Source organism: Rutilus rutilus (assembly GCF_951802725.1).
Source record: "Rutilus rutilus genome assembly, chromosome: 10".
NCBI classification, from domain to species: Eukaryota; Metazoa; Chordata; class Actinopteri; order Cypriniformes; family Leuciscidae; genus Rutilus; species Rutilus rutilus.
Window position 1 is genome coordinate 22,329,189 of NC_140215.1, and position 20,522 is coordinate 22,349,710.

The 20,522-nt window shown below is 36.6% G+C and overlaps 2 protein-coding genes across 2 annotated transcripts in view; one reads left to right on the forward strand and one right to left on the reverse strand.

Moving 5' to 3' along the window:
* The window catches only part of dars1 (aspartyl-tRNA synthetase 1), a 31,920-nt gene extending 21,055 nt beyond the window's left edge, over positions 1–10,865 (forward strand). The window contains exons 10-18 of the mRNA XM_084420299.1: positions 2,442–2,553; positions 5,425–5,559; positions 6,551–6,698; positions 7,172–7,318; positions 7,410–7,452; positions 8,977–9,057; positions 9,150–9,261; positions 9,677–9,748; positions 10,391–10,865. Coding sequence (XP_084276425.1) covers positions 2,442–2,553; positions 5,425–5,559; positions 6,551–6,698; positions 7,172–7,318; positions 7,410–7,452; positions 8,977–9,057; positions 9,150–9,261; positions 9,677–9,748; positions 10,391–10,482 — 942 coding nt within the window. The 3' untranslated portion in view covers positions 10,483–10,865. The remainder of the gene's footprint in view (positions 1–2,441; positions 2,554–5,424; positions 5,560–6,550; positions 6,699–7,171; positions 7,319–7,409; positions 7,453–8,976; positions 9,058–9,149; positions 9,262–9,676; positions 9,749–10,390) is intronic.
* A 1,284-nt stretch (positions 10,866–12,149) lies between these two features.
* LOC311297834 (protein lifeguard 3) lies at positions 12,150–19,341 on the reverse strand. The gene is made up of 12 exons (XM_084420300.1): positions 19,272–19,341; positions 18,754–18,998; positions 18,303–18,373; positions 18,117–18,181; positions 17,945–17,998; positions 17,325–17,375; positions 17,202–17,241; positions 17,084–17,121; positions 16,907–16,994; positions 16,404–16,499; positions 12,771–12,824; positions 12,150–12,642 (listed from the first exon to the last, which is right to left on the reverse strand). Exons 2-12 carry the CDS (start codon positions 18,986–18,988, stop codon positions 12,496–12,498), a joined length of 939 nt encoding a protein of 312 aa, XP_084276426.1. The 5' UTR covers positions 18,989–18,998; positions 19,272–19,341; the 3' UTR covers positions 12,150–12,495.
* Between the last annotated feature and the right edge of the window lie 1,181 nt (positions 19,342–20,522).

Sequence of the window (20,522 nt, forward strand, 5' to 3'; positions counted from 1 at the left end):
TTAATAAGAGGAAGCCCTGTTGTCCTGTTTATATTACATTTACTGCATGGTTTTAAAGTAATAAATTACTACACAATAACTGTTATTTAAAAAAAAAAAAACATTTAATTCCTGTAGAAATATCAGGGAATATAGTAAATCAAAATGTTTCATTCAACTTTACATTCAACATTCAACTTTATTTTATTGCTAGAAATTTGCTGTTAGTGAGTTTTTAAAACTCCTCAAATTCATTAGCCAAAAGTTGTAGGAACCCATTTCTAAGTTATAACCCACTAATGATAATATGCACTTTTTTTCCTGTTCCAAAACCAAAGCCGTCTACTTGGATGTGGACTTTTTCCGAAAGGAAGGCAGCATCTAAGATATCTTGTTTTGAACCTATTCTAAAGCAGAAACACATTTATGATTTTGCAACGAGGGCTATACCAGAGTGCATTGTGACAAGCTCAGGGATGAGAAATATCAGCTATAAATATACTCTACGGTTCAAAAGTTTGGGGTAAGATTTTGTTGTTGTTGTTGTTGTTGTTGTTGTTGTTGTTGAAAGAAATCAATATTTTATTCAACAAGGATGCAATAATTTAATTAGAAGTGACACTAAATTCTTACAAAAAATGATATTTTAAATAAATGTTATTCTTTCCACAACTGTTTTCAACACTGATGATGATAAATGTTTCTTGAGCATCAAATCAGCATATTAGAATGATATCTGAAGGATCATGTGACACTGAAGACTGGAGTAGTAATGCAAAAAAAATCAGCTTCAGGATTTAAAAGTACATTAAAGGGATAGTTCACCCAAAAATGAAAATTCTGTCATCATTTACTCACCCTCAAGTTGTTCCAAACCTGTATGAGTTTCTTTGTTCTGCTGTACACAAAGGAAGATATTTGGAAGAACGTTTGTAATCAACAGATCTCGGTCCCCATTGACTTCCATAGTAGGAAAAAAATATATTATGGTAGTCAATGGGGACCGAGATCTGTTTGGTTACAAACGTTCTTCCAAATATCTTCCTTTGTGTTCAGCAGAACAAAGAAACTCATACAGGTTTGGAACAACTTGAGGGTGAGTAAATGATGACAGAATTTTCATTTTTGGGTGAACTATCCCTTTAAATTAGATAAGTTCAATTGTTATATTTCACAGTATTACTGTTTTACTGTATTTTTGATCAAATAGACTTCTTGCTAAAATATGATCAATTCTTACCAACCCCAAACTTTTGAACTTTAGGGTACTTTTCAGTACTGAAACTGATCATTTTAATAGTTCCGTCTAATTAATAATCCCCTATCTTACCCATTGTCAGTGTCTGCTATGTATTCCTTGTATTTATCACTCAAACAACATGTTAACTTCAAACCAAAGTTCACCAGCCAACTTTATTAACACCCTCTTACCGTAAGAACAACTCTTATCTGCTTAAATACCAGAAACTCTCAAACTGTTTGTCAAGTTTGCTTGCCAGTATTAGATTTATCAGCAATAAAAACTGACAGTTATAGTATCGTAAATTTAGCCTATTCAGCTGAAATCACGCAAAAATAGCAGTTTTCAGATACCAGTCCAGTTAATGCACAAGCGTGTTAGATTTGTCTGCAGAGCTATTGATTTTAAATCGATTGCATTTCATTAGGAAGCTGCCTTGGGAGGTTGCTGCCTATGTAGGCAGTGGCACTGCAAGGAACCTTACTTGGTTTTGGAACAGAGCTAATTTATGTGATGCGCCCTGGTCTAAAATTCACCCTTAGGGAGGTTTAGAATGTGGTCATGACGAGGTTGAAACTACAAACATGAAACTAGGATAGATCTGATTAACTTAAATCTCCAAAGAAATCTTAATGTTATACTATCACATAATGAATTCTTGCCTGCAAAAGCGAGTCTGTCCTAACTAAATCAAATCCAGTAAAACAAGAGCCTTGAAATATTGATATAGAAGCTGATTGTTTCTTTAGGATTTATGCGAGCTCTGTAGGTCATAAAGAATCGGAAACGTGGCGCATATCACAGGTCATCAGGGAGTCATCTGATTCATGGGAAATTCAAGCTGAGAAAGCTTTTTTGCTCAATATCAGAGGATTCAGGAGGTTTGATTGTTGCTGAAGATTGATTTTGCAAGTACTGTGTCCCTTTGGTACTGTGAAGAGGACCTAATTTATTTGTATCTCTGAAAAAATGACCAGAATATATTACTTTGCCAGTGAGATTTTATTCTAACATCATAAAAAGAGGTCTTCTGAGATCTAGCGTTATGTTTCCTCCAGAACTTCTGCAGAAATACTTTCTAAACCTTTGCAGTGCAAAGTGAAATGTAGATGATTCAAAGTGTCACGTTGCATAAAAAGAGAAGTGCTGACATCAGTCCCTGGCACACTCAAACAAACAGGTTACATAACATGTTTACTAACCTATACGTCTTCCCTCACAGACTACGACCAGCCAGGCCATCTTCCGGCTGCAGTCCGGCGTATGTCAGCTCTTCAGAGACACGCTCATCAACAAGGGCTTTGTGGAGATTCAGACCCCCAAGATCATCTCTGGTACGACCATCTCCAAGTTCACTTCATTTCTCTCCTTTTGTTATCATCTCTCTGCATAATTTTGGAGAGTCAGAGGAAGACAACATTGGCCTAGACATGGTAGAGGAGCCATCAATGGTCTTACCTGTTATAATAGCCTTAATGTAACAAATGCTACAGTTAAGCAATTACAAGAACTAAGGTAGATTTTCATAAGGACAAGTTAAAATCAAGAGCCATGTGTAAAATGTGTTCTCATGATGACTGAAAAACCTGGCCTTCAGATATTCTAAGAGATGACAGACGTAATCATCAAGAGCCTAATGAACTGTTAAGGAGTAGGAAATAAACTATTTCAATATAAGAAAATGTTAAGTAAAGTTAGCTTGACTTCATGTGGCACTTTGAATTTGAACATTCTGTCAAACTGATAATGCCTGGTTCAGATTACACGATTTTAGCCCGATTTTGGCACGATCCGTTTGACGTAGGGTGTCGTGGGGATTCGCAAACGACAACGGGCGTCGGGACGCAAGATTCGATCGTTTCATCTCGTGTATAGTGTGTCATAGTGGGCGACAACCTACGTCGCGTCTGCGATGCTTCACGACATCACGACAGAAAGACTAGCATGTTTAATTTTTTAACGGTCCTCCACGACGATGGCCCGCGAGTGAGTGAGTGAGGGAGAGTGTGTGTTCGCGAGTGAGTGTGTGTGACTGTGTGTGTGCGCGAGAGTGAGTGTGTGAGTGAGAAAGCGTGTGTGTGTGAGTGAGTGAGTGAGTGAGAGAGAGAGAGAGAGAGAGAGTGCGAGTGCGAGTGAGTGCGTGTGTGTGTGTGAGAGAGAAAGTGAGTGCGTGTGTGAGTGCGTGTAGGCTATGTGAGTGAGCGTGTGTATATGTGCGAGTGAATGAGTGTGTGTGAGACGGCTCGCGATGACTGGTCGGAAAACAACGTGTAGTCTGACATGTTTCTTGTCCACGACATGACAAGATTTTTAGGAGTCAAAATCGTGTAATCTGACACAGTGACTATCGTAACAGACAAAAAAATAGTGTAATCTGAACCAGGCATAAGGTTCCAGGTGCTTAAATAATATAAAATACATCATATTATGTAAGCAAGTAATTGTTACCTAGGCTATTATTATTTATTGCCGTTATATATCAACCAACTTTGCATGTGTGGATGATAGGACAAAAGACAGTTTTGCCCGCTAAAACGCTTCACACTTCAAACCATTCATGTTTTTTTGATCTCGTAATTTTCAATCCTAATTTCTTAACCCAATCTTCTGGTGAAACGACAGACTTCTCTCTGGTGACGTATACCTGACTTCTCCAATCATTCAGTGTTGCTCTTCAGTCCCACACCTTTCTTACAATCGACTGCAAGCTTGCATTCAGATCTCCCTTCATTCGGTCATCAACCGATGGATAGAAACCAAGTCCCTGCACTACATTTTTTTTCAATCTAATGTACCTCACAATACGGAAGAAAAGATCTGCCGCTACTTTATTACATCGTGGCTTTAACCTCACAGAGCATCTGAGATGTCATAAGGCGAACAGTCTCTTGTCCGTGTTCACACTGGAGTATCTGTATTCATGACGGCAGGGACAGAGTAGTACAGGTTTTATCTCTGTCCTCACACACCGAGCCTTCTGAATGATTTCCTGCTCATAGTGTCCAACTTAGTTTATTGTTCTTTCTCTGCACCTTCAGTCTCTAAAAATTTCAATTTCAAGGATTGATACTTTTTCATTTTCTGAGGTGAAAAAAGTTTGCGACACTGTCAAAACACTGGCTGAAGAAAAAGTGGTGTTTATTAAGGAGATATGCCTCCAGTCACTGATAGGGTGCCATCATGTTAGCACTCTTGAAATGGTGGGTACACCGAGTGCTATGGGATCTGCTGGGATTCATGAGCACAGCTGTCTTTGTGAAGAGTTCAGGGCCTGTTTCATTTGACTTGACTCTCAAGACGGTGCAAATTGATTGCTTTTTCAGCTCTTAAAAGCACAGTTCACCCAAAAATCAGATCAGATATCAGATATATATATATATCTCATATAATATGTTACAAAAGGTTTCCATTTCAGATAAATGCTGACCTTTTGAACTTTCTATTCACCAAATAACCCATATATATATATATATATATATATATATATGCATATACATACATACATACATTTTTTTATATATATATATATATATATATATATATATATATATATATATATATATATATATATATATATATATATATATATATATATATATATATATATATATATATATGTGTGTATATATATATGTATATATATATGTGTGTATGTGTGTGGTGTGTGTGTGTGTGTGTGTGTGTGTGTGTGTGTGTGTGTGTGTACAGGGTACTGTCCTTAGATGCTGAAAGTCTCGTGTAAAAATGATGGTGCTCATCTACTTCAGCGGTCTCTTAAATACGCTTCTTTTTTAGTCCACCAATGATTTCAAAGTCTATGTATTACGTCAGCAAATGTCTCGGTGTCACAACACTTTCCCTCAACAAACCCCCCTGTTGTGTTTGTGTGGTTTTCGCTGTTAAGGAAAACAGTTGCTTTCATTTCCTCTGCGCCCCGGCCGGCCAATCATAACACATCTTTGTGACGCATTTCGAATTTAAAATTTGCCGCCTTCGGTGTGATCTGCCACCTTCACCATCAACATTGTGTTCTTTCAGCAAAACCGCATGACATCCGGTGTGCACACACCCAACTGTACGTACCCTAAAGAACATCATGCTCTTATTTACTATGCGTGCCATGAGAATTATCAGCTCACATTTGTGGACAAAATGTTACATGTGACTACAGTTCAAATATTGTTTGTGTGTGTTTTTTTTAACAGCTGCCAGTGAGGGTGGCGCAAATGTCTTCACTGTCTCCTACTTCAAAACCAGTGCGTACCTGGCCCAGTCCCCTCAGCTCTACAAGCAAATGTGCATTTGTGCTGACTTTGACAAAGTCTTCTGTGTCGGACCAGGTAAAGCATAAAAATACACCCTCCTGTCTCTTTAATTTCCCTCTGTTTGCTGTTTCCATCTTTAGGTCATCTTTAACGTGGACAGTAAGAATTAACTGAACCTCCAGAGACAATCTCATAGACGGTGACCTATAAAGTATCTGGCCACTTATTTGTAGAGGTCACCTTCACCAGTATCTCCTCCCCGCCAGTATGCAGATCAGGACATACTGCAGGATAAATAGACGGATTGCGCTCTTGGTGCTTTTGGCGGGCACAGAAATCCCTCACTGAATAGAGCAAGAATATCAAACACTTTTAGCAGAGCCTTAGGGTATAGACTTCAGAAAAACACAGCTCATCAGGGACCTCTGCTGATGGAAAGTCACATTGTAGAAATTGCATAAGTGCTTTTTTTGAATACCTGACCTGGGAATATTCAAAACAAGTGCATTAGTCTGATTTTATAGCAAGAATATTTTGATTATTGATGATCGTGTTTTTTGGCACGGAAACTTTAACAGCTGCATTTTACAAATGTAACTGCTACTAATATTGCTAGGCAGTTTTATTTGAGTATTATTTAAATACTATTATAGAATTGTGAATAATTTTTTTGTTTAATTTTAGTAATTTCTTTTAAACTTTTTTTTTTATATTTCTATTTATCTTTTCTATTTATTTTTAGTACAGTAAGTACTTCAACTTAAAATTATTTTATTTCAGTTAGTCGTCAAGGCAGCATTTCTAATTTAGTTTCTTATAGATTTTGATATTAGTATTTATGTTTTGTTTTATTTCAATTATTTCAAAACTTTTTAATAGTTTTGATTTTTGTTAACTATAACAACACTGCAACAAAGGTGCATGTTTGCATGATAAAAAATTGTGTCTGCTGGAAACAATAGGAATGGGTTTAAAATCATGTTCCACTCAAGTTTGCCCAGTGTTTTAAATGAAATACTAAGGTTACTATGAATGTGAATCTCACAGTTGTCTGTTTCTCTTCTAGTGTTCAGGGCTGAGGATTCCAACACTCATCGCCATCTGACGGAGTTTGTGGGTCTGGATATTGAAATGACTTTCAATTACCATTACCATGAGGTCATTGACTCCATTACTGACACCATGGTTCAGATCTTTAAAGGACTACGTGACCGGTAAGGGACGTGACTCCTTCAACATCCCCTAAAGTTCTCAAAAGTTCCCTATTTCCTTTTATGACGAATCAAATCACATGAGAATAATGTCACACGAATTTCACTTGAAATTCATTATAAGTGACGTCATTTATTCATGTGAAAGGGCAAGCACGTTCATGTGGTTTATAATAACAAGGATATACACTGCCATCTAGTGGTCAGACTATTATTTATTAATATATTACTTTATAACTGAAGTATTTTACTGCCATTGTGTGGCAAATGTTACAACCCAAGCAGTCTCTATATGTGGAATGCATGAATATTTTATCCAGTAATCACAAACAACCTTACCAGCACTAAGAAAAGTTACATTTGCCTACTAATGGTTTACATTTTCAGTTAAATCTTGGGCCTACATTTCATGCTAGCCTCCGTTCTAGCTGTGCATTCTCTTTTAATGGTGTGTCTGTGATGTGGATGCACTGCAGGTTCCAGACAGAGATCCAGACCGTGAACAAGCAGTACCCCAGTGAGCCGTTCAAGTTCCTGGAGCCCACGCTGAGACTGGAGTATATGGAGGGAGTGGCCATGCTCAGAGCGGCCGGGGTGGAAATGGGCGATGAAGAAGATTTGAGGTCAGTGTTGGCTTTCTTTCATAGAATTTCCCACATTGCACACACAGGGAATCTGTGGCAGATTTTATAATCAAAATGTTTTCTTCCTCAGCACACCGAACGAAAAGCTGCTTGGTCGTCTTGTGAAGGACAAGGTAAAAAGACATCATAAGTGATATACACTTCTCATCAAATGTTTGGGGTCGATAAGGTTTTTTGAATGTTTTTGAAGGACATGTCTCAGCACGGGTGCATTTATTTGGTCTAAAATGCAGAAAAACAGTAATATTGTGAATTCAGATTTTAATTTCCAGCATCATTACTCCACACTTCAATGTCACATGACCAGGGCTTGACATTAACTTGTTTGCTTGCCAGCCACTGTGGCTAGTGGTTTTTCAAAGTTACTAGCCACTCATAATTTTCACTGCCACAATATGGGAATAACTGCCATATAGATATTTGTAATATTATCTCATAATTTGGCAGCAGGTATATTAGGCTGCTGTCAATTTAAGACCTGACGCACGGATCCATTATTCTGTTACACATGAGTTTTCTTTCTCAACTGTTTACAGTAGGGAACTAACTATTTGATCCCCTGCTGATTTTGTAAGTTCGCCCACTTACAAAGGAATAAAGGGTCTATAATTTTTATGGTAGGTTTATTTTAACGGATAGAGACAGAATATCAACCAAAAAATCCAGAAAAACGCATTATGTTAAGGTTGTAAATTGATTAGCTTTTGATCGAGTGAAATAAGTATTTGATCCCCTACCAACCAGCAAGAATTCTGCCTCTCACAGATTGGTTACGTGCCCATGTGGAACACAGATTAGTCCTGTCACTTTAAGAAAGTACTCCTAATGTCCCAATGTCAGTGGACACCTGTCCACAGTATCTGTATCTTCCATTTCAACCACTCCACCTGACAAAGAGCTGTCAAAGGACATCAGGGATAATACTGTAGACCTGCATAAGGCTGGAATGGGCTACAAGACCATCAGCAAGGAGCTGGGTGAGAAGGAGACAACTGTTGGTGCCATTATTCGGAAATGGAAGAAATACAAAATGAAAAATCAATCGCCCTCGGTCTGGAGCTCCATGCATCCAGAAACATTTCTTATTATTGTCAATGTTGAAAACAGTTGTGCTGCTTAATATTTTTGTGGAAACGGTGATACTTTTTTTCTGGATTCAGTCATTTGAAATAGATTTTTTTTTTAAATCTAATTTTTTTAACATTAGAAATACAATTTAATGCATCCTTATGAAAGAAAAGTATCAATTTTTTACATAAAAAAAAAAAATCTTACTGACCCCAAACCTTTGAACGGCAGTGTATTTGAAAAAAAAGAAAAGAAACAAGAGACAATATTTTCCCTGAAATAAGAAATAAGCGCAGACAATACTATACATACTATAGAACCCCAAGCTCCCTCTTTAGTCCACCCAGATTATGAAACCGTGAAAAATGTGTCATTCTGAAGTCTAACCCTAACCCTATTACTGCTTAAGTAAGGTCAGAGAGAGTGGAAAATGGCCTTTTAAAACAACATTTTCAGTGTTTTTAGCTCCAGACATTTGAAATCTAGACTTCGGGTACTAAATGTAATTCTACAAATGTATATGTATATATGGCCCATATAAATTAAACACACCTTTGTGATTATTTTAGTATGACACTGACTTCTATGTTCTGGACAAATACCCCTTGGCAGTAAGGCCATTCTACACCATGCCTGACCCCAACGACCCGGTAAGCGTTTTAAAGCCTTGTGAATCTAAATACATAGCTTTTTATTCACAGACTATATGGTTCATAACAAACCCCACATGTTCTTCCTGCAGAAATACTCCAACTCATATGATATGTTCATGAGAGGAGAGGAGATCCTGTCTGGAGCTCAGAGAGTCCACGATGCTCAGCTGCTCACTGAAAGGGCAATGCACCACAGCATCGGTAACTCAACAGCTGTGTTACAAAACCTACTAGAGTTTGGTGTTAACACATGTTGCTAAGCTAAAAAAAAACAAGAATGCACAAAACATCTAAATGTTGGTTGACCATAATGCATTTGAATTTCAACACTCTTCAGTATTTCATCTGCTTACTTTATTTTAAGGTGTCCTTGTTACAGTGTAATTCTAGATTTAAGTACTGAGCAATGTTAATTAACTACATGTTCTTACTATAAGGGTTAGGGTTTAGATCAGGGCGTGGTTTAGGGTTAGTTTCATGTAGTTATGCATAATTTATAGTTATTTTTACTATAGTAACTACATGTAACAAGGACACTGTAAATCTTTATGGTAAACACTGACTAATCTAATGTCTGTTTTGTTGCAGATTACTAATTTTTTGCTCTTTGTTACAGACCTGGAGAAGATCAAGGCCTACATTGACTCGTTCCGGTATGGAGCTCCTCCTCATGCTGGCGGTGGCATAGGTGACACATTTTTTTTTCTATCATGTAGTTTAGAAATTGTCGAATTGAACAGTCTAGTTACACTACTTTTCAAAGTTTTGGAGTCATTACGATTTTGAGTTTGAAAGAAATTCATACTATTATTCAGCAAGGATGCATTAGATTGATCAAAAGGGGACAGGAAAGACTTTTACATGGTTTCAAAATCATTTTATTTCAAATATATGCTCTTTCAAACTTATTCATCAAAGAATCTTGAGAAAAATGTATCATGGTTTTCATCAAATTAAGCAGCTCAACTGTTCTCAACATTGATAATAAGAAATATTTCTTGAGCAGCAAATCAGCATATAGGAATGATTTCTGAAGGTTCATGTGATTGATTTAGCTTTGCCAACACAGGAATAAATTACATTTTAAAATATATTCAGATAGAAAATAATTTTAAATTGTACAAATATTTCACATTAATACACCTTTTACTGTATTTTTGATCAAATCAGTGCAGCCTTGGCTGGCATAAAATACTTCTTATAAAAACATAAAAGAATTCTTACAGACCCCAATCTTTTGAATTGTAGTGTACAGTTTTTAAAACAGTTTTAGTGTTTTAAAAATATCTCTGGCACAAGTGCATGATGTTAAATGTATGCCATCTCTTAGGTCTGGAGAGAGTGACCATGCTTTATCTCGGCCTACACAACGTACGTCAGACCTCCATGTTCCCCCGTGACCCCAAACGCCTGACCCCATAAAGATTAAAGTAGCCGGTCGGCCTCTCGTCTCCCATCCCGCCTGAAACAGTACAAGCTCTCGGTCACCCAGCCATCAGGGATCTGGACTTGCCAGGATGAGGAATTGCCATGACGATTAACCCACAAAAATTAAGCCACTTTTATAATACTTCTCACCAGATACAGAAGGATGTTAGATACATCTAATATACTAAAACCATTGAAGGGAATCGGTGTTAACTGTTAAATGATGCAGATGGTATTGTGACATGCAGATCTTGTGTTATTAAAATCATACTGTACATGTAGGTTTTTTTTTCTACTGATCTATGTTCCTGACACACCAAGTTTTTGAGAATTCTAAAAAATAAATTAAACATGCACAATAAATGAACTAAATAGTATGTTTTTGAGTGTTTTTCTTCTGAATATTTGACTATAAATGTTGTACATATATTTTTTTTCTGTGCAAAAAAAAAAGCACATTAATGAATGTTTCAAGTGAACAAATCATAAGCACTTCCTATTATGGTTCCCCAAACATTGACAGTCAATATTACATCACTTCCTGCTTTGTAACGCCAGTGTAGACCTTTAGGGATAGTTCAACAACAACAAAAAAAAACCTATGTGACTTTTTTTTTTTCTGTGGAACATAAATCAAGAAATGCTGGTAACCATTGCTGGTTTTGGTTACCATTGACTACCAAAAAAAAAACTATATATACATATACTATTACTGGTTTTATTCATATAATTATTATTTTTCATATGATTTTAGTTTAATTTTTATTTTAGTCATTTTGTTATTTGTTTTGTCTTTTTTGAATTTGTTTTAATATTTTATATTTCAGGTTTTATTTACTTTCAGTTAGTAATTTTAGTGCTTCAACTTTAACTTATTTGATATATATTATATATATACAGAGAGAGAGAGAGAGAGAAATTTCAGCTTTACTTCAATTACTGTTTTTGAATAGTTTTAGTTAATGGTAAATAACCCTGCTCAGAGAAGTCAAACAGGTTAGGTTTGGAAGTAAATTAAAGGTGAACTAAGTAACTTTTTTTACCTTAACTGAACAGCTTCGGAGTCATTGGAATGGTTATATTACTTATTTTGGGTTGAATGGTGGTCGTTTCGCACCCCCCTGGTGCCCGTGAGCGGAAAATACGCACTTGCAACTTTGGGGCTGCGGGCCGCCGGCCGCCGCGTCAGGAAGTATCGCGTGATATCAGGTCTCGCGATGTAAACAATTGCTTTACGGCCAAAAGAAATCTGCTAAAATGCCGTCATTATTGCGCTCCCTCACGCTGTTTGAACCCGAATGAAGAAGACGTTTTAAAGAATATCCCATCTGCTTTGATGTCGTTGATCTACTAGCCTCTGGTGTCTGAGAATCGCCAACGAGTTTTTACAACAGTGTTGTCAAATATTTATTCCGAAGCTGTGGGGGGAGCTCTAGAGAGAAACCTGCGAGCAAAAAGCGAGAATACAGCGAAGAAATCCCGAAGTTACTGAATGCAGCTTTAAATTTAAAACTAAGTAAATTTTTTAATTTTTGGGTGAACTATCCCTTTAACAATGTGGTCCACAGTCTTCATTTCAGTTACTTTATGCCAGTGGAACACCTTCAAACATCTACTTGTCTTTTCCTGCATACCCAACAGTCTTCATCATACAATACACTACTGTTTCTCTTCATTTTATTTCCCTTCAGGTTGTAGGCTAAATATTGATAATACAATAATCAAATCACAGTGGAGCTGTTTTAGTACACACTCAGGCTCTTCAAAATGCAAATTAACAGGTGAAACGTTACAAAAATAAAGTGCTTATAAATAAAGTGACAATTTTGTAAAAGTACGAGCAACCTCTGTAGTCTGTAGAGCAACATATTACACAACACAAAATGCTTCTATTAACAGTCAGTAGTGTTGAGGGTGATATTTGAGATTCGTGTGATTGAAAAAGTCAAGATAAGCTCAAAGAAAGATCAGTCTCTGAAACAGAAACGCTCGAATGCGTGTGTGCGTTTACTCAGAGCTCCCTGTGATGTGCAGGAGGAAGATAAAGATCTGGACGATATCAACGTAGAGGGATAGAGCCCCGAAGACATATTCCTCAGGGCTGATGGCGTTCGCTCGGTTTCCAATGAGCAACTGAGTGTGGTAGGCCAAAAACTAGAAAAAGAGAAGTCATCAGTTAGTATTCTCTTGTGTAAATGTAGTAAATTGCAACTTTCTGTTTCATTTTTAACAACTGCCAAATAACTGAACAAACAACATAAAATCCTGTTTCGTAAACTCACCAAGGTAAAGACTATTGCTCCACAAGCACCATACAGCATGTGCAGCCAGGGCACCTGAGACATCGATGGTATAGGTATATTATCATAGAACAGGTATATTACAGGTTATTTATTCATTAAATGCACTGTAAAAAAAAATTACATCCCCAAGTCAAAAATTTCAAGTGACCGATAACATCTACATTTTTCAATTAATCTGACGTATTATTTCTCATTGAGCCAATGTTAACAGACTATTGCAACAAGAATTTCACTTGGGCCAATTGAAAAATTTAGATGTTATCGGTCACTTGAAATTTTTGATTTGGGAGGGTTAGAATTTTTTTACAGTGTGGGATATAGGCCTGACTTCGCAAAGACAAGTTTTGTAAGCAGTTCGGCTAGTATGTGTAATGTATGCAAAATATGTAGCTGTTACACTGTTTTGAAAGAATAACTTTAACCCTTAAAGCAGTGGTTCTCAAAATGTTGGATCCAAAAGCCCCCCCCCCCCCCCCCAATTTGTAGAAAACAATATTCAAAGGCCCCCTAGCCTGAGTTCAAAACTTATTTTAATCTATGGGCACTCCTAGTTTCTGTAAATTCAAAAAGTAGCATAACCAAATAACTGTAATTAAAATAATTAAATTTCAGGTATCCAGAAGTTTCAGGATCTGAACGTTCTCCAGGGCTCCCTTTTACCAAGGATTTTACATGACGACTCGTCATTTTTTTTAAAGAATTGGCACACTGATATTTCCCAAAGAATTTAATAAAGTGCAACGTTTCGACCACAAGCGGTCTTCATCAGGTCTCGAAACAATGCAATTTATGGGAGCAGAAATATCAGTGTGCCGGTTCTTTTGCATTTCAGCAAAGTTTTCTTTTGATCGAGCACCTGCTTAAGTGATGTTTGGATGCGCGCATACTACTTTGAATTCAAAAATGTTTTTAACTCAATTTCTATTTCCATGGAGTTTTAAGAGTTGGATTAATTTGCATTAATTTACACATTTATTAATGACACTTTTATAATTAGGCTACCTCATATATCCAGGTTTTTTTGTGGGAGCTCTGGTTCTTCAAAGACATAAAACAGTTGTTGAGAAGGAAAATTAAAATAAGAAATATCCTGGTTATCTGAGTTTTTTTTTTTTTTTTTTAAAGCTTTTTTTGTCTTTAATCATTTTAAGTCATCTTGAGGCCCCCTTGAAAGTTTTCTGAGGCCCTTTATGGGCCCTGGCCCGCTGGTTGAGAACCACATCCTTAAAAGGACAATTTACATATTCTGACAGGTAAGAACTTCAATTTCTGTTCCTCCACACTTCAGAACACTTGGAAGACAAAAAGAAAGTCTAAAGATCATTTTTTACCTGTTGTTTTGTGGCAAGAGAGTAACAATTCTTGACATTCTACTTATTGTTTCATAGAAATAATAGCAGCATATGGTTTTATGGTAAAAAAAAAAAAAGACATTTTGAGTAAATGATTTTGCACTATTTTGGGATGAACTATCACTTTAAATGTCATGGTTATACTTTATTTACAGTGCCACCCAGTTTAGTAAAAGTCACTTTCTGCCATTGTAAATGCATTACTGCAACGTGTTGGTTTTTAACAAACTGAGGGGCGAGTCAAGATCATTTTCTGTGGTAATACACAGCATGCCACAAATGTAGGCATTGAAAATTACATTATTACATTAAGAACATTCTTTTAAACCAGTGGTCCCCCCATTGTCCAACACAATTTTCGAAGGCCCCTATTTCTTCCAGCATTCTTCTGTTGTAATTATGACAAAGCCGCTTGTTTTAAAAACTTTTCTATTAGCAAAAACTAGGAGCCAATATATTAAATTAATTAACTACAATTAATTTTGTATTTTTAAGAAGTTACCTTTTTTGTATAGCGCTTTATACAATACAGATTGTTTCAAAGCATGCTTTACAGTGATACACATAAAAATAATTATCAAACTGGACTTAATTCTGCTATAAAGTAGCTCTGAAAAAGACAAGTGTCATTTTTCAGCTCACATCAGTTCAGTGTTCATGCGATTCCTAAAGTTCATCAATTATGAAATGAGTTTTCAGCTATTAGCTGCTCCACAGAAGACAATAGTGTAGTTATTCAATTTGAGTCAGTTCAATGTTGATTCAAATCAGTTCAATAACAGTGTTGATGTTGCAAAAATCAAGAGTCAATAAAAAAGTCAATTCAGCAATAAAGCAGCCCTGTAGAAAACAGTGATGTCATCATCCACCTCAATTCAGTTCAAGTTTTGTTCTCAATCTCATCCAATAGTGTCAGTGCAGTCAAATCAGTAATATTACTGAATATTAAAGGGGACCTATTATGCAAAATTCACTTTTGCATGCTGTTTGGACATAAATGTGTGTTGGCAGTGTGTGTACACAACCACCCAATAGTGATAAAAATCCACTCACTCCTTTTTTATTAATCCCCATAAATAATCAGCAGTGTCTCCCAACGACCTGTTTTCAGAATGCGGCTTTAGTGACGTCACTACAGCACAGGCCCCGCCCACGAGTGTTGACAGACACTGCCGTTTCAACATAGACCCGCCCTGATCGAGTTCACAGCTGCTGCACTGACGAGAATGTCTCCCAAGCGTTGTAGGTGTTGTGTGGCTGGATGTATTAATCCACATAGCTCTCTCTATTTACTCCCGAAATCTGAGGCAGCCGCTGAAGACGAGGTGGAATTATTTTTTTTATTTTATGTTTTTAAAGAAAATGCTCCCTCAACTCTACCGAAATTCGTTTATGTACTTGCGCACTTCTTATAACTTACTGTTTACTCAGCTCTTACAGTCATTTTCTGGGGTAAAACTGACGCTTCATCTTTTGTGTTATGTACAATAAACTTTATTAAACTCATCAGTATATGTTTGATCATCATTCGGACCTGGTCCGAAACAGCAGACTTGTAGGCTATTAATAATGGATACATACAAGCAGATGACAAATACGTTATAACCGTAATTAAACTACTAAACTATACCTGTTCCATCTCCATACAGCATATATTCTCTGACTCTGTTGGCATTATTGTCCGACTCCGGGTCGAAATAAACACCGTTACTGAGAGTTTCTGATATTATCATCATTCCGTGAGATGAAATTGTCCTGAGAGACTGAGCGCGAGCTCATTAAGCTCCGCCCCCTGGGCCGTGCAGCAGCAGCTTATTTGCATTTAAAGGGCACACACTAAAACAGCGCGTTTTTCTGAGCCCCAAAAAATGACAATTTAAACATGCTGTAAAAAATGATCTGTTGGGTATTTTGAGCTAAAACTTCACATACACACTCTGGGGACATCAGAGACTTACTTTACATCTTGTGAAAAGGGGCATAATAGGTCCCCTTTAAGTGTCCCCAACTAAGCAAACCAAAGGCGACTGTGGCAAGAAACCCAAACTCCATCAGGTGACAGAAATGGAGAAAAAAACCTTAGGAGAAACCAGGCTCAGTCAGGGGTCCAGTTCTCCTCTGGCCAAAGCTGTATGTTCTTTAATTTAAGAACTTCCCTTAGAAGTTTGCTGAATCCCCCTGGTTGAGAACCACTGCTTTAAACTGCAACATCATTTACAATGATTGAAAGTGTAAACCTTGCCATAACGGTCTCACTTACATACTGATAGGAGAGTACAATGGATGTGATAATGCCAGTCACCAGGACAACCACACAAAGAGCACAGAGAAGACCCGTACAGGAGGTGAAGTCAACCTGTTCAAACACACACACACACACACACACACACACACACACAAAAAAGAGACTTCACTACAACTTGACAGCATGGCTTGATTGAAAAACCTTAGAAGTCACAAATTGTAAAAGTTGTAGGAATAAAAAAATAAAAAAATAAAAAAAAGATTTCATAAGTAAATTTGAAAAAATTTAATATTACACATGTATATCTACTGTATGAACCGCAGCAAAAATCTATCCATTAAAAAACGGGGTACATAAAAAAACCTGGTTTTGTCTCAAGCAAGCATGAGACATTTACCAGTGAGCCATGAATGTTTAAAAAGAAACAGACGATCATTGTAATCAAATACAATGGGGTTATTTTACACGGCCAACAAAGTGGCATTCACTGCCGGCCAGTCGATCAGAGCCAGTCTTACCTTGGTCTGAAAACAGAAGACTGTGACGATTACACACACCATTGCTGTGATGCCCAGGGCCAGAAACACTGCTTTAGTGTCAAAATAACTGTAAATAATGCCAGACGGGAAAAAAAAATTAGAGCTTATCTGATGTTTAAAACTAACCACATGCAGTTTGTGAAACTCTAATCGAACCTTGATATTGTTCCTGTCATGTAAGACAATGCAAGGGTCTGTGGAGGACAGAAAACATGTTTCGTCAATAATGATGTAGGTGTCTAAGAAAGCATAGGTAAATGAAATCATCACTTACAAAAATGAACAGGAGTATTAAATTCCATGGATGACGTCTCCTAAAAACAGAGGCAGGGTTTCCATGATTAAATAGATGTTCTGGTACTCATAATGTAAATAATCAAGAAATGACTAAACTCACCTCGGCCCCTCACAGCAAACCAGCATAAGGTAAGTAACAAGATACACAGGGCTGTGAAAAACATTCCACTGTTACTTCAATATAATATTCATTTAAAAGTTTGGGGTCAGTGTGTTTAAAACAAAAAGAAAAAGAAATCAATACTTTTATTCAGCAAGGATATATTAAATTGATCAAAAATGGACAGTAAAGACATTTATAATGTTACAAAAGATTTTTATTTCAAATAAATGTTCTAAATTTCACAGAATCACAGAATCCTGAATAAAATATATCAGTTTCCCTAAAAAATATTAAGCAGCACAACTGTTTTGAACATTGATAATAATAAGAAATGTTTCTTGAGCACCAAATCAGCATATTATAATATTTCTGAAGGATCATGTGACACTGAAGACTGGAGTAATGATGCTGTAAAGTCAGCTTTAGCATCACTGGAATATTAAAATTGAAAACAGTTATATTAAATTGTAATAATATTTGACAATATTACTGTTTTTACTGTATTTTCGATCAAATAAATGCAGCCTTGGTTAGCATAAGAGAAATCTTTCAAAAATACTGACCTCAAACTTTTGTGTATTTTTTAGATAAATAGACATGACAGTAAAATAACTCACAATGATGCCCAATAAATGGCAGGATTTTGGACCACAAAAAGACGCACAGGCTCACTGTAAGATGAGGAATGTATGCAAACATACCCATTTCATTACACTAGTATGCATAATGAATGAAATTCACACAGCTGTTCATAAAAATTCAGTTGTTGTGTGGATTTGTTGTACTCACACAAACGCGAACACCGCAATGATTGAAGTAGTCATAAACAGCTGGGCGGCTAAAATAAGGTAAACCTGGTACACAAGTGCACACATATCAGTTTTCCTACATGAAGCCATTGCTTATTTTGTGGCATTTATAGATTGTTGTATTTATAAATCTGAAGTACAAGTTTCGGACAAATAGTTTCAATACCTTTCTGATGAAAGCGTGGCGAACACTCATGCTGTCCCATATGCCAGTCGATGAGATGCCCTCTGCATCTCCTACAACAAAACAATGAACACACACACACACACACACACACAAAACATATCTAATGATAAACATACATGGTGGCCCAAAATCTTTCCAATTTTAAAACACATAGGTCACATTTAAAAATGTTCTGAACCAGATATATGCCATTCAGATTTAAAAAAAATGATAAGCAGTTCAGTTTTATTCAAAGCAGACTTAAGACAGAGAGAGAGAGAGATAAAGAGAATACAAGTATGTCAAAACTAAATAGTACAAAGGTTGTCTGCCCTATGCAACAGTTTGCTGGAATGAAACTTGAATTTTACAAACGAAACACATAAATACAGTATAGAGGTAATAGATTTATGCAATAGGATTCACACAAGAACTTTTATTCGAATCTTACTTAGGTTGGAGGAAAATATTGCTGGTGTTATAAAGGATGGCATTGCTGAAGGGGAGTATCCAGGACCCTGCCACAGCCCTGTCTGGGGGTGTACGCCTGGCTGTCCCGGGCCCGTGTACACTGCTGGCTGGGCTGGATATCCATATGGAGGGTATGGATAGTTTCCATGCTGCTGTGGGCCATAAGGCTGCTGTCTTGACTCTTCGTAACTTGGAGGGGGGTCTGACTTAGACATTGTGATATTCCTGAAACACAAGACAATAATGATCTCTCTCTCTCTCTCGCTCTCTCTCTCCCCATTTACACACGTATACATACAGAATAACATATATCGAAATATCCAATGCAGTCCAAGAAGTTCCATACAGTTAGCCTACCTAAATAATACAGTATTTACACTTTATTTTTCACTTAAAAGTTTCTTAAATCACAAAAGTTATCTGTTCTTAACTATTTAGCCAGGGTGACGTTAACATAGTCGTAATAATTGTAAATAAATGTGGTAATATTTGGCTTACCACGTTAGCTGTCACCTCACCAACGGGACTGCAGACAGAGAGAAGTCGGTCAGCTCTACGTAAATAACGCAGCGGGTGATGTTGTGAAGAGCGCGAGGTGCACATTGGAGCGTTCTGATTGGCTGGAACTAAGCAACGCAACTCGGAGGAATTGTTGCGCCGTCTCCAGTTTCCAGGGTACTGTCCTCGCTGGACTGTGTTCAGTATCTATTTACCGACTTAGTCTTGTCATCATCTTACCAAAATACCGTATTGTGTGACCACTGTTTAGATTTTGAAAAAAAATGTCAGTTCAAATAACAGTTCATTCATTCATTCTTTTTTTTTTTTCTTTTTTTTTTTGATGACCTGAAAATATTATCTTCACATGGCCATATTGCCTTATCTTTAAAAAAAAAAAAACCTTGAACAGTTCATTATTTTTTTCTTTTCTTTTTCTGATGACCTGAAAAGATTATCTTCACATGACCACATTGCCTTATTCTTAAAACTTTGCATTCAACAAGTTCAGAAGGACTTTGTTTACTGTAATCATTATTGTAATGATCATCATTAGTTAATGATAAGTAGTAAAACTTATCTAACAACAGACGGCGCTAAAACATAGCTGTTCATTTGGACACTCATGCTCAAGTGAAGCATCTATTTATTAAGCTTTCAAGAATAGGCTACTTAAAAAATAAATAAAAAAAACCCAAGAAATATACGATCCAAGTTTGCAAATACCTCATTGACTTACATTGTCAGACTTTCTCCCATTCAGACAGCAATGAGACATATTTTGGTCCCCATGAGGAAAACAGCTTCTTTTTTTGTGTATGTAAAAATGTGTGTATGTAGAGTTGTCTGTGATGGGTAGAAGGATATGGGTTAGTGTAAAGGGATAGAATATACATTTTGTACAATATAAAAATCATTATATAGGGAAAGTCTCCATAAAAAAATTAAAATGCAGCATGTGTGTGTGTGTGTGTGTGTGTGTGTGTGTGTGTGTGTGTGTGTGTGTGTGTGTGTGTGTGTGTGTGTGTGTGTGTGTGTGTGTGTTTATATTTTATTAATTGCAAGCAATGATATATCTATTTTAGGAAATGCAATTTCCCTTTTTTGTAATCCCTGGCTGCATGGCTCTAAAGGCAGCAAAGATCAAATATAATAGATCAGATTGAGATATATTTTAGATAAGGAAATAAAATCCAATAGATTAGAGATACGTTATGTCTTAATGCTCATTGTTTGAAGCATGACATTTTC